The sequence below is a fragment of the Mustelus asterias genome, chromosome 6 (genome assembly GCF_964213995.1).
Source record: "Mustelus asterias chromosome 6, sMusAst1.hap1.1, whole genome shotgun sequence".
Classification (NCBI taxonomy): domain Eukaryota; kingdom Metazoa; phylum Chordata; class Chondrichthyes; order Carcharhiniformes; family Triakidae; genus Mustelus; species Mustelus asterias.
Genome location: NC_135806.1, coordinates 63,198,580 through 63,213,049, shown reverse-complemented (window position 1 = coordinate 63,213,049; position 14,470 = coordinate 63,198,580). Strand labels below are relative to the sequence as shown.

Sequence of the window (14,470 nt, the reverse complement as noted above, 5' to 3'; positions counted from 1 at the left end):
TTCGGCCCATAGAGTCTGCACCGACCACAATCCCACCCAGGCCCTACCCCCATATCCCTACATATTTTACCCGCTAATCCCTCTCATTTTCGCATCCCAGGACACTAAGGGCAATTTTAGCGTGGCCAATCAACCTAACCCGCACATCTTTGGACTGTGGGAGGAACCGGAGCACCCGGAGGAAACCCACGCAGACATGAGGAGAATGTGCAAACTCCACACAGACAGTCACCCAAGCCACGAATCGAACCCGGGTCCCTGGAGCTGTGAAGCAGCAGTGCTAACCACTGTGCTACCGTGCCGCCCATGCCGCCGCAGAGGGTGGTGACAGTCTGGAATGCACTGCCTGGGAGGATGGTGGAGGTGAGATGCCTCACATCCTTTAAAAAGTACCTGGATGAGTACTTGGCATAACATTCAAGGCTATGGGCCAAGTGCTGGCAAGTGGGATGAGGTGGGCAAGTCAGGGCATTTCATGCGTTGGTGCAGACTCAAGGGGCCGAAGGGTCTCTTCTGCATTGTAGTATCCTGTGAATAGGGGAGGATGAACCTAGTGAAAAGGTGAGCAAATAGAGATGAGAAAGGAATAAAAAGCCATGCCAATTCAGTGGATTTAAAATTAAAGCAGGAAATACTAGCAAAACGAAAGCAAATCTGAGTCCTGAGAAAAGCAAACACTCGGAAATCTGTCAGTGCAGTATTCTGTAACTGTGTTTACACACAACAGCTCAGGATGAACCCAGCCTCAATCCCTCTTGTGTGGATGTCAGCCAGGGTGACGGTGTGACACCAAATTGGCTTTGGCCTCTGGTTAAAGAAGGATAGTTTGTCCCAGGTTCCCACTGCCAATTGATACACAGCAGCAGCTGATGCAGGTGTGTTTGTACATGTTGTAAAGACGACTGCGCACCTGCAGGTGAATAACCTGCAGACACTCGCTGTCAAATAATGGGCTGTGGTGGCAACGAGCATATGTCATTCATAGCACCATTAACCAGTCTCGGAGGGAGAAAAGAAACTGGTGATACATGGAGAGTGGAGAATGGGAACCACGTGTCTAGCAGACTATTGTTCCAAAAGATCACATATTAAACAATTAGAAATTTGTGTTGCTTGCTGGGACCGAAATTCATTTTCTCCAAGTCCACCTCTATTCTCAGCAGTTAACTTGTGATTGGAGTTAACAAATTGTAGCTGATGCAGTATTTTACTGTATGCAGAAAGGGGTGCACAGCACAGGTGTCAAGTTTCCAGGATCACCTTAAGCAGAAAAGATACTGAAAAGGTCTAGGTACTTACTTCAGGCTATTGCAAAGGGGTTGGAGTATAAAAGTAGGAAGTCTTGCTACAACTGTGTGGGGCTTTGGTGACACCACACCTGGACAACTGTGAACAGTTTTGGTCTTCTTGCTTAGTCGCATTGGAAGGTTGATTTAGGCCGATTCCTGAGATGCAGAGGTTGTCTTATGAGGAAGGTTGAGCATATTGGGCCTACACTCATGGGAATTTAAAAGGATGAGAGGGGATCTTATTGAAATGTATAACATTCTGAAGAAGTTGACAACGTCTCAGTCCAAAGATGTGTGGGTTAGGTGGATTGGCCATGCTAGCTTGCCCCTTAATGTCCAAAGATGTGTCAGTTGGAATAGCCATGGTAAATTCATGGGGTTACAGGGATAGAGCGGAGGGGAAGGCCTGGTTGGAATGCTGTTATGGAGAGTCAGTGCAAAATCAATGTGGGCCGAATGACCTCTTCTGCAGTGTAGGGATTCTGTGATTCTATAGTAAATGCAGTTGAGGATGTTTCCTGGTGGAAACCTTATTGAGTTTTTTGAGAAAGTGACCAAGGAGGTGGATGGGGGCAAGGCAGTGGACGTGGTATATATGGATTTTAGTAAGGCGTTTGATAAGGTTCACCATGGTAGGCTTCTGCAGAAAATGCAGATGTATGGGATTGGGGGTGATCTAGGAAATTGGATCAGGAATTGGCTAGCGGATAGGAAACAGAGGGTGGTGGTTGATAGTAAATATTCATCATGGAGTGCGGTTACAAGTGGTGTACCTCAGGGATCTGTTTTGGGGCCACTGCTGTTTGTAATATTTATTAATGATCTGGATGAGGGTATAGTTGGGTGGATTAGCAAATTTGCTGATGACACCAAAGTCGGTGGTGTGGTAGACAGTGAGGAAGGGTGTCGTAGTTTGCAGGAAGACTTAGACAGGTTGCAAAGTTGGGCCGAGAGGTGGCGGATGGAGTTTAATGCGGAGAAGTGTGAGGTAATTCACTTTGGTAGGAATAACAGATGTGTTGAGTATAGGGCTAACGGGAGGACTTTGAATAGTGTGGAGGAGCAGAGGGATCTAGGTGTATGTGTGCATAGATCCCTGAAAGTTGGGAATCAAGTAGATAAGGTTGTTAAGAAGGCATATGGTGTCTTGGCGTTTATTGGTAGGGGGATTGAATTTAGGAGTCGTAGCGTTATGTTGCAACTGTACACAACTCTGGTGCGGCCGCACTTGGAGTACTGTGTGCAGTTCTGGTCCCCACATTACAGGAAGGATGTGGAGGCTTTGGAGAGGGTGCAGAGGAGGTTTACCAGGATGTTGCCTGGTATGGAGGGGAGATCCTATGAGGAGAGGCTGAGGGATTTGGGATTGTTTTCGCTGGAAAGGCGGCGGCTAAGAGGGGATCTTATTGAAACATATAAGATGATTAGAGGTTTAGATAGGGTGGATAGTGATAGCCTTTTTCCTCTGATGGAGAAATCCAGCACGAGGGGGCATGGCTTTAAATTGAGGGGGGGTAGTTATAGAACCGATGTCAGGGGTAGGTTCTTTACCCAGAGGGTGGTGAGGGATTGGAATGCCCTGCCAGCATCAGTAGTAAATGCGCCTAGTTTGGGGGCGTTTAAGAGATCCGTAGATAGGTTCATGGACGAAAAGAAATTGGTTTAGGTTGGAGGGTCACAGTTTTTTTTTTAACTGGTCGGTGCAACATCGTGGGCCGAAGGGCCTGTTCTGCGCTGTAATGTTCTATGTTCTATGTTCTATGAATCTAAAACTAGGAGATATCGTTTAAAAATAAAGAGTCTCAAACTTAAAATGGAGGTGAGGAAGAATTTTGTCCCTCGATGGGTTGTTCATCTTTGGAACTCTATTTCTCAGACAGCAGTGGAGACTGGCTGACTGAATGTGTTCAAGGCAGAGATAGACCGAAATACAAGGAAGCTTGAAGGAAGACCGAAATACAGGGGTTATGGGCTCTAACAGGAAAGTGGAGTTAAGGCCACAATCAGACCAGCTATGATCTTATTGATTGGCAGAGCAGGCTTGATGGGCTGAATTATCTACTTCTCCTGATTCTTATCTTATGGTAAGGAAAGCTGGGTAGGTAAGTCCGTGATCTCACAAATACACTTCTTCATAGAATCTCTACAGTGCAGAAGGAGGCCATTCGGCCCATTGAGTCTGCACCGACCACGATCCCACTCAGGCCCTATTCTTGGTTGCTACTTCGAGGGCCTTGACGGTTTGTTGATCAGGGAATGATGTCATTTGCGGAAAGGGGTGAAGTTCTACACATTATTAAATATTATTTTGTAATTGTCTATTAATAACTATCAAAACTTTCACAAATGATTTCTTGCTGGTAACACTATTGTGTTGTGAAAATTTGATTCACGCGCTTTAGAATGTAACTTGTTTAGTTTTAGTAATATAACTTTTGGTTTAGGAATTGGAACTTTTCAATGCAAGTTAAATAGTAAACAATCCTAAGGCAATTAGTAATCAAAAGATTGGGGGCCATGTTGACTTGCGAGGTCAGAGGTAGAAAGATAAGATTATAAACAGCAGAGCAGCTCTTTGCTTCGTAGTGGTTCCAATAAGTCTGAGAAGTATGTCCTGTCTTTGAGAGAAATACAGGTTATTGATTTGATTTTCCAGAAGAATCCAGGAAAATTTTAGAATGAAAAAGTGATTAATTTGCACTTCCACCTACGAACAGGCCTTAAGTTGCCATAGAAATGAGTGATACACGGTAGAGCCTTTGTGAGAAGGTTCTTTTGTTTAATCTGTGTGTGTGTGTTTGCTGATAGGAGCAGACAGCTGAGTTTGGATTATGTGAGGGAAAGGCAGCTGGAAAATTGGCTGTGGGTTGCAGCGAGTGGAAGAAATCTGCTCAGCCTTGTGGCTGAAAGTGATCAGCTTGAAGAGTTGGCTTCTGGACAGCTCTTTCCCAGCTATGTGAGAACGGTCTGGGAAATGCCAATCTATGTAAGCCCAAAGCCGGGACCAGGAGCTGAACAGTCAACAGTTATGAGGTCTTGAAAGAAAGTTGTAAGGTTGTTTAGCCGGAAGCTAATCGGAGGATCCCCATGGCCTGACATGGACAGGATGGGATGAATGGCCTCCTTCTATGCTGTAACTTTTCTCTGGTTTCTATGTAATATCTACCAGGAGGAATTGCTGGATGACTAAGGAGGATTGAGGTTAAATTCCAGAGGGCTGTGGTATACCTTTTGGGTGGGTTCCAGGAAAAGTGAATGAACCTTCAAGATTCTTTAAAAACAGGGAACGCTTGGGCGGGGGAGAGGGGTGGGGGGAGTGAAAGGTAGAACTGAGTTTATAGCGTAAGTCTTGGTAAGTTAGTGTTAAGATGGTGGTGTTTGTTTGGTTTAATTTTACTTTATGAATACAATAACTTTTGTTTTGTTTTTAAAAAACGTGAAGTTCTGTCAGCAAATTGCTGGGCATTCAGCTTTCTTCTTTAAACACTAACGGTCCCTTATAGGATTGTAACACTGTTAACAGGAACCAAGAACCTATGTCTCGTATTGAACAGTGCAGCTATAAATGCTAGTGAGCTCTGAAAAGATTTGTAACCACAGTGACAGAAAATCTGAATTTTGTATTTTATACACTTTGTTTATAAGAATCAATGGAAATATAATTGTAATTTAGAAGGAAGTCTATAAAACAACTAATCGGGTTAAACTCCTTAAAAAAAAAATCGATGTGTAAAGTATAATATTTGTGCCTTTGTTGAAGTAGCTTTGACCTCTTCACCACTATCTGTATGTTCAGCACAAATGAATGTTTTGAGTTTGTGCCGTGGCAAAATGCCTCATCACACATATTGGTTAATATGCAGCAACATGGCCCTGAATTTTGTTTACATTATTTATAACAAATGGAAAATCCTGCAGGGTCACCCGCGAATTAATATATACAGACAGCAGGCAAGGCTTCATGTTAGTAGCACCAGTTCTGAAAATCATCTTCTATACGTGTACACCAGTTAAAACCGGCCCTTTTTCAACACAATTGCAATGCTTTCAGTTAACTTGAGGAATAAATATTAAACTCTTTTCCCCCCCACCCAATAAACATTGACGAATGTACTGCAGTTGCGTTATAATTATACACAACACAAACAAAGCATGATCCTCATTAGATCCTGTTCCAATAAAATCATTTGACACTAGTCATGTACAATTGGCTGAAAACCAGTCACTGAACAGCAAGAGAAATAAAAATCAAAGAGTGAAAAGACATGAGCAAGGATGGAGCTGGGAAGGTTGTAAAGCATTCTCCACTTCTTCCTCCTAACAAGAATAATACATTGGATAAAAGCAATGCAAAGATGTCAGTGTGATGCACATGTAAACTTATGGCATTTATACTTATTGATGTTGTTTTCTGCAAAAATTTGAAATGGAACTAATTAAATTTCAGTCGCGAAATGCATAAATTTGGTACCTGTCTCCCTAAGGTGATGGTATAGGAATTCAATTTGTTAAACCTGTTAGAAGTTTTGGTGTTCTAACAAAAACAATTACCATGATTTATAGTTTGGAGTAGTGATTGCTCATGTGGTGATTCTAATTGAAGTATGAAGAGGTTTCAGGAGTGATATAATCCAAATAGAAATACCTGCGGCAAGAGACATTTGTAACTGAGTGCAACGATAGGGCTGCTGCCTGTTTCAACAAGTTTTTGAAACATTAACACAACTGCAGAGAATGCCAGCTGAAAAAGACACTAATTTGTGTGGTACTAATTCATACATCAACGGGTCCTGGCATGTGTTAAGTTAAACTGAGACAACTGCCATTAGTTGAGTATGGAGACAAATCAGCTGAGGTTCCTAGTAACCAGTCAGACTTGTTGCAAAATGTATTTGTGTGAGCAGTGTGTGGAGATAGGGCCACATTTGGCTGGAACAATTGACTAGTCCGGTACTGTGTCCAAGCTGACATTTGGGCCTTTGTGTGAGGTGCTGAAGGACTGTTTCCTCCATAGAACTGGAGATGGACTGCATGAAATGTTCGATAAAATTTAATGCAGAGAAATGTGAAGTGATGCAATTTAGAAGGAAGAATGCCAAGAGGCAACATGAACTAGGAGGTGAAGGAACAGTCAGGTGTTGGGGAAAGAGATGGGGAAGTGGCAATAATTGGATAACTCTTTCAAAGAGTCAGCACAGGCGCAATGGGCCAAATGGCTGCCACCTGTGCTGTATGATTTAATGATTCAAGGAAGAACAGGGCAAGGTTTTTTAAAATTGGAGTTTGAGGATAGCATGTTTATTGGTGCCACGCCAAATTATCTGAAAGTGGCATAGAAAACTGGAAAACTTTTCACCTGAAATTACTACTGTTCAAGGTAAGACCGCTAATATTCTTGCCAATTTGTAATGTGAGCCGGAGGAGATGTTTTGTGAAGTTTTTTTCTTCCTCTTTGTTTTCAGTAGGCATTTACTTATATAATTCACCCAGTATTTAAATGTGATTATAGCAAGAACTAATTATTATGCAATCAATGTAGTGAATCTGGTTCATTTCAAAATCTCCCTGAGTGAATTGTTAAGCAGCTCTTGGCTGAGCGTCTGGTTACACAGTTTGCTAACTTTCATATTCCAGCGCAAGAGTGTGAAATTAAAATACACAGATTGCCAAGTGTGACTTTTCACAGGTTAAATATGAAATTAAGCGGAAACCATGCTAATTGGATTGATTGCTGGTTGTTTAACAGGATGGAAGAACCGCAGAAGATCTTGCTAGAGCAGAACAGCATGAACAAGTTGCCAACTTACTTTCCAGGCTTAAAAAGGTAACGCGTCTGTATAAATGGGGGGGATCTTAACAGTGGACATATGTTAAAATACCTTTCCAACAACAATTTTGGCAACTTGTGCTTTCTCCTCCCACAGTGCTGCCATGAATTGGTCAGGCAATTAAGCTACAAATGTTAGGTTTAAAATTTGTCAGAAAGGAATGTTCCTGATGCAGTTTGAACATTATGTACTTGTGATGATTTCTGGGTGAAGAGAATAACTACTCTACGACCATAACTACTGTAAACACTATACCAGTAAACAGACTTTTATACATGGCCATCTCCAGCAACAGTAAGGTTTCCAGCCGATCAGTAACGTAAGTGCTGCTGAATTTGTGTTACCAGAGGTGGAATGCACCAGCAAAACATAAGAACGGGTGTAGGCTATTCAGCCTCGAAGCTGCTCAGCCATTCAGTTGGATCATAGTTAATGTACAGCTCAACTCCATTTATCCATTTTAGCTCCGTATCCCTCGATACTTCTATCTCATAGAAGTCTCATTCCAAAATAGGTGTTTTTGACCTACATTGCTGGCACTGCGGCTTCCAGCATAAATGTGAAGCAACTTAACCATTGTAGGCCAACACTGCAGCAATGCAGTGCAACCAGTTGAAGTCACAAGCACATTCGTTCAAAAACAAGCCAAAATGAGTTTTCTCTTATTTAGCCAGTGTGCATTTGTAGCGAAGTAACTCTTGGAATAGTGATTTAAACAATGATGCATCTGCAAATAGATTTTTAAGTAGATCTGACGGAACTGTCAAACTAACCAAATATGAACAACTTAAAGGCAAATGACTGCGGATGCTGGAATCTGAAAAACACAGAAAATGCTGGAAAATCTCAGCAGGTCTGACAGCATCTGTGGATAGGGAATCGAGCCAACGTTTCGAGTCTGGAACCCTTCGTTATAAATAATGTCACAGCAGTGACATTACAGTGTCAATTTTGCAATATAAACGCAGCATTAGTATAATTCCATCTATCACAATGCAGTGTTCTGAGAGTTTATCTAATCACCTTTTACCTGCACATTCAGCAATTCCACAGGTTACCTTATCAGCTGCTAATGAGAACTGTTATTGGCCACATTCCCACTCAAAGATCCTTTTTGTTGGATCGCATATATCTGGCTCGGAGAGTCATCCCAGTTCTGTCAAGTTTTCAGTAATTTATTTTGGCTAAAACACAAATTGCAATGCCTATCTCAAGTCTTGCAACAACGCCAATCCCATCATTTCTATTTTTAATAGGCTTCCTTGATACAAAGTTTTAACAGGAAAATAAAAACAACCACCTTATTGATCACCTGGTCAATAAGTTGAAAACTGTGATATGATAAAGTATATAATATAACCATGTTCTTGTAGCTCAAATTATTGGAAATAAACACCATTTCTAAACACCAGGAAAGCTTGGGGAGCTCTCAATAATTGGAGGATTTTCTTGTTAGTTTAATGGACCAGTGTGGTTCCAGTGATTATGCTTCTCTTCATATTAGAGAAGCACTTTACGGAAAGAAATTATTTGCATTTATGCAGTACCTTTCATATTCGCAGGACAAAGTGGTTCACAGCTGGTAAAGAGCTTTTGAAGTGTAGTCACTGAGGTTCAGTGCTGTAGACAAAGAAGTCACGATGTCCCACAAATAGCAATGAGTTAAAGTGGTCAGTAAATCCTGTTTTAGACATATGGGTTGATGGCCAAAATGCCAGGAGAGCTCGTGCTGTTCTTCAACAAGTGCCGTGGGATATTTTGCTTCTATTGTTTGCAGCACTCCGTAATTCATTGAAGAGAAGTGAAACAACAAACATTAATGCAAAATACTCTGGATGCTGGAAAACTGAAATCAAAACAAGGTGCTGGAAAAGCTCAGCGGGTCTGGCAGTATCTGTGGAGAGAGAAGCAAAATTAATGTTTCGAATCAAATGTGACTAATGGAAGATAGAAGTGATGAGTTTTATGCTGTTGGAAGGGGAAAGAAAAACAAAATAGAAGATATGAGATAGGATAGAGAATGGGAGAGATTAACTGACAAATATTTCATGGAACGAAAGGCAAAGGGAGCAGTTTCTCAACTGAGGCTTGTCCCCCTCCCCCTCCCCACCTCCCCTCACTGTGCTGACTGCACTCTCAACCATGTCTGACCTATTTCCCACATTTCTGTTCCTTCCCTCTAAGAACCACGGAAGGCCTCCCATTGTCCTCGCTATCCATCAGCTTCCACCATTTCTGCCACCACCAAACATATCTCTCTCTCTCTCCTCTCCCCTCCCCTGTCCAAATTCCAAAGGGACTGTTCCCTCCGCAACACCCTGGTCCACTCCTCATTCACACCCAAAACCCCGAGCTCTTCCCTTGGCACCGTCCCAAGTAATCACAGGAGGTATAAAACCTGCCTTTTATCTCTTTCCCCCCCCCCTCTCCCTATCCAGGGCCCCAAATTTTTCATGCAGGTGAAGTAGCGATTTACTTGAACATTCAGTTTAGTATTCGCTGTGCACAACACAGTCTCCTCTACATTGAGAAGATCAAATGCTGATTGGCTGACCATTTTGTGGAACGCCTCTGCTGCAAGTATAATCCTGAGCTTCATGTTACTTCCTGTTTTAATTCACCATCTTCATCTCTCTATTACATTTCTGTCCTCGGCCTTTCCCAGTGTTCTAATCGAGTTTCACACAAGCTCCAGGAACAGCACCTCACCTACTGATTATTTCACAGTCTCTGGACTCAACGTTGAGTTCAACAATTTCAGACCATGAACTGTTCTCCCGTTTTGATAGTCTCTTTTTTTTGCCATATGTTGGCCCAAATCTTGTTATTTATATTTTTGCTTTTGGACAGAGCTGTCCATTATTCTGCAATTCACACTCACTCTGGACAAATAGGGTGGCGCAGTGATTAGCACTGCTGCCTCACAGCGCCAGGGACCTGATTCGATTCCCGCAGGGTTCGATTCCCGGCTCGGGTCACTGTCTGTATGGAGTTTTCACGTTCTCCCCGTGTCTGTGAGGGTTTCCTCCGGGTGCTCCAGTTTCTTCCCACAGTCCAAAGGTGTGCGGGTTAGGTTGATTGGCCATGCTAAATTGCTCCCTAGTGTCAGGGGGACTAGCAGGGTAAATATGTGGGGCTATGGCGATAGGGGCTGGGACGGATTGTGGTCGGTACAGACTTGATGGGCCGAATGGCCTCCTTCTGTGCTGTAAGGCTTCTATGAAATGGTTTGTTTCTTTACTGCAACAGTACAACTTCCTTTGCCTTAAGACATCCCTGTTATTGAATCTCTCCCACCCTCTACCCTATCTCAGACCTTTCCTTTTGTTATTTCTCTCCCTCCCTGTGTTCAATGGCATAAAGCCCATCACACTTCTACCGGCAGTTTTGAAGAAGTCATATTTGACTTGACATCTTACTTTTGTTTCTCTCTCCACAGATGCTCCCAGACTTGCTGAATATTTCCAGCAGGTTCTGTTTTTATAAAACAGCAGGTAGCTCTGTGCACTTATTTGAAAGTGGTAGTTCGGAACTTCCAGATTTCCGACAGGTTTATATAGTCTGATTAAAGTGCCTTACAAGCCTGAGCAAACAACCCACCCATACTTGGAAAGGAGGATACACTCCCTCCAGTGGCAGAGTTTATATTGACCCCGAGGATATTATTGCAGAGCGTGCGAGAGAGTCACACTGCTTCACCTAATATATTCTAATACCATCATTAAAAAAGCTCACTTATTTTTCCCCAAATGAAGTATTTTTATGCATCATGCTAATTGGTAGTTACCATGCACAAAACCTACAATAAAGGTTATAAGGTTTTGTGTACCTCTTGAGTTCAAGCACGCTTTCGTTCTTCTCTGCTGACACCTACTGAAGGAATACTGAACTGCTTATAAATATTTATCCGTTTCAGATTTACCCAAATGTCATTGTCTGTTACTGCATTATGAGCCGATGTACATGGATGCATAAACGGCAGGGTTTCAGATTGTGTTTAATTTATTGTGGTCTACATTTATACATTGAAATTTCTGAATCCACTGTTGTTGACGTTTGTATCAAATTCCTCTGCTATTTTAACAAAGTTGTTGACTTTGTTTAAATAATGCACATGGGAATTTAAAATGAGCACATTAACCAGTTGCTAAAAATAGCCCCTTTCAGCGCCTTAGTGCCCCAGGTGACACACCCACTGACACCCGCTCGGGCAGTGAGCCTCAGTTAATTTTGTTGCTTTGTTTTGCTTCAGGATACATACAGAGGAATTTTCATTCAGCAGCTTCGGCTTTCTCAGAACTCCCAATCCCGAATAAAACTCAAGCTGTTTGGAAATTCGGGAACGGGAAAAACGACGCTTGTGGAATCTCTCAAGTGTGGGCTTCTGCGAAGTTTTTTCAGGAGACGTAGACCAAGGTTGTCATCTACCAACTCGACTCGTTATCCTCCTTCCCCATTATCATCAAAACCAACAGGTATCCTTAACGTCAATCTGACGGTGATTTATATTGTGGCTTTATAATTATACTGCTCCCTCCAGCTGCAACTATAAGATGTCATATTTTGGAACCTGTCAAAACAGCTGTCTCCCGGTGACTGGCTGAAAGTGAATATTGTCTGTTTCACTCGGCTAAATAACTTGAACAATGCAGCCAAGACTTTACTATTTTGGGATGTAAATTGATGATGCCGTTGTACCTGTCGGAAAATCAAAATCTTCAGTATAATTTTTTTTGTCTATTTATAAATTTCTACCTTCCTGACATGCGTTTGCATGGCTTTCCCCCATTGTAACCACTGGTATTGTACATTGTCCAATCCCTCAATGGAGGACTAAATCCAATCTGAAGTCAATTTTCAGTGCTGTTTCTGCTTCCTATCAGTTAGCTGACTGAAGAGTGACTGGTTTGCCTGAAGACGTGGTCAAAATCAGTAAGACTACCTGCCTCCATCTGGGAATAGCTTCTGTGAACATTGACAAAACTAGACTCTGAGCCTGGCTCTCTGAATGCATTGCTCTGAACCTGGCTCTCTGCGTTGCTCTCTGAGCCTGGCTCTCTGCGTTGCTCTCTGAGCCTGGCTCTCTGCGTTGCTCTCTGAGCCTGGCTCTCTGCGTTGCTCTCTGAACCTGGCTCTCTGAACCTGGCTCTCTGAGCCTGGCTCTCTGAGCCTGGCTCTCTGGGCCTGGCTCTCTGGGCCTGGCTCTCTGGGCCTGGCTCTCTGGACCTGGCTCTCTGGGCCTGGCTCTCTGGGCCTGGCTCTCTGGGCCTGGCTCTCTGGGCCTGGCTCTCTGGGCCTGGCTCTCTGGGCCTGGCTCTCTGGGCCTGGCTCTCTGGGCCTGGCTCTCTGGGCCTGGCTCTCTGGGCCTGGCTCTCTGGGCCTGGCCCTCTGGGCCTGGCTCTCTGGGCCTGGCTCTCTGGGCCTGGCTCTCTGCGTCGCTCTCTGAACCTGGCTCTCTGGGCCTGGCTCTCTGGGCCTGGCTCTCTGGGCCTGGCTCTCTGGGCCTGGCTCTCTGGGCCTGGCTCTCTGGGCCTGGCTCTCTGGGCCTGGCTCTCTGGGCCTGGCCCTCTGGGCCTGGCCCTCTGAGCCTGGCTCTCTGCGTTGCATTGCTTTCTTACACTTGAGCATGAGATTTCTTAGGTTCTCAATTTAACACAGTGGGAATTTGCAACTTGCTGGATTACTTGATGTCGTAACCATGGCTGGGTAGCCATCATTCTTTATATAGTAGCCATGAAGACCGATACAAGCATAATTAATGCAAATTGAATTCAGTCGTCCTTAGACTGAGGGATTGATTTGGCCTTGGGAAGTGGGCACTGAGCATTACAGCTGCTGGGTGACCTTATCCTGTTAAACTGGTGCCGTTCACAAAAACAGGGAGAGGAAACTTCTAGGAGGATCAAAAAAAACTAAATCTACGCATGCCTCAGATCCACACACTCCTTCAAAGTACTTCTCACATAAGAATGTCAAAGAAATATTATTCTTGAACTGCCGCCCTGCATGCTGGCGCATGCACATTTGTGTACAATTCCACATAGACCTATGCCATAGGGAGGCAAGCCTGGGAGGCAGATTTGAATTATACCTTTTTACAAACAATTTTTGTTCTGTTCATTCTCTTAACTCCTTTCCTTCCTTCCTTCCTTCCTTTCTGCAGATGTTCACCCACTGCCTGTGGAATCATGTCCCGCCATTAGTTACCCTCGAGTATCTCAACAACATGGCCAATTCTCACATGCGAGTCTGGTTGATCAGTGTTGACAACTGATTCAGTTGTAGAATACTTCACAACCAAGTCTAATCCTTCCTCCGCAACCTGCATGCAAGTGCACTTGAGTTGATGAAAGGAAGGGAAACCCTGACTGATTTTTAGCCTCTAAAACCATCAGAGTTCATAATAATCTGTTAACAACTCAGCACAGGCTAACCTTGAAACTGGATCTTCCTGGTCTTTGTGATTCATGAGCCAACTGGGTAAACTCACTGAGCCATCGAAGCCCTACAGTGCAGAAGGAGGCCATTCAGCCCATTGAGTCTGCACCAACGCTCTCTGTCAGAATACCTTACCCAGGCCCTTTCCTCCACCCTATCCCCATAACCATAACCGTAAGGACATGTACCAACTGACTCGAGCAGCTTCTTCCTCTGCTGCCATCAGACTTTTGAATGGGTCTACCTCGCACTAAGTTGATCTTTCTCTATACCCTATAACTGTAGCACTACATTCTGCACTCTCTCCTTTCCTTACCTATGAATAGTATGCTTTGTCTGTATAGTGCGCAAGAAATAATACTTTTTGCTATATATCAATACATTTCACAATATTAAATCAAATCAAAAGTAACCCCACACATACATGGCTGGCTAATCCACCTAACCTGCACATCTTTGAACACAAAAGGGTCAATTTAGCATGCCAATCCACCTAACCCACACATCTTTGAACTGTGGGAGGAAACCCACGCAACACGGGAAGAATGTGCAAACTCCACACAGACAGTGACCCAAGCCGGGAATTGAACCTGGGTCCAGTGCTAACCACTGTGTCACCATGCCACCCATGAGCAAGGAGGTTTTAACCAGAGCCCCGATTATCTTTAGCTCACACAATGTGCCATACCGGAGAAGAGAGGAGCAGAGAAGAGGACAGAGCTAATTGAAGCAACAGACCTCTGTTTTGATGAGTCAGAAGATGCTTTTATAAGTTGACGTCATTTAGCATTGCAGGACATGAGCATCTATTACTCGATTCCCATTGTTTACGCTGCAGTCTGACACCCTTATCCCACCAACAGACTTTAAAACCTGTTCATGGGGATGGAATTGGCAGCAACACCACCAGATTTT

At 43.6% G+C, this 14,470-nt stretch overlaps 1 protein-coding gene across 2 annotated transcripts in view; it reads left to right on the top strand.

Annotated features, from left to right (window-relative positions):
- dapk1 (death-associated protein kinase 1) overlaps positions 1-14,470 on the top strand; it is a 203,006-nt gene that overhangs the window by 147,676 nt on the left and 40,860 nt on the right. For both annotated transcript variants that reach the window (XM_078214417.1, XM_078214418.1), the window contains exons 19-20: positions 7,036-7,113; positions 11,370-11,592. In XM_078214417.1, coding sequence (XP_078070543.1) covers positions 7,036-7,113; positions 11,370-11,592 — 301 coding nt within the window. The remainder of the gene's footprint in view (positions 1-7,035; positions 7,114-11,369; positions 11,593-14,470) is intronic.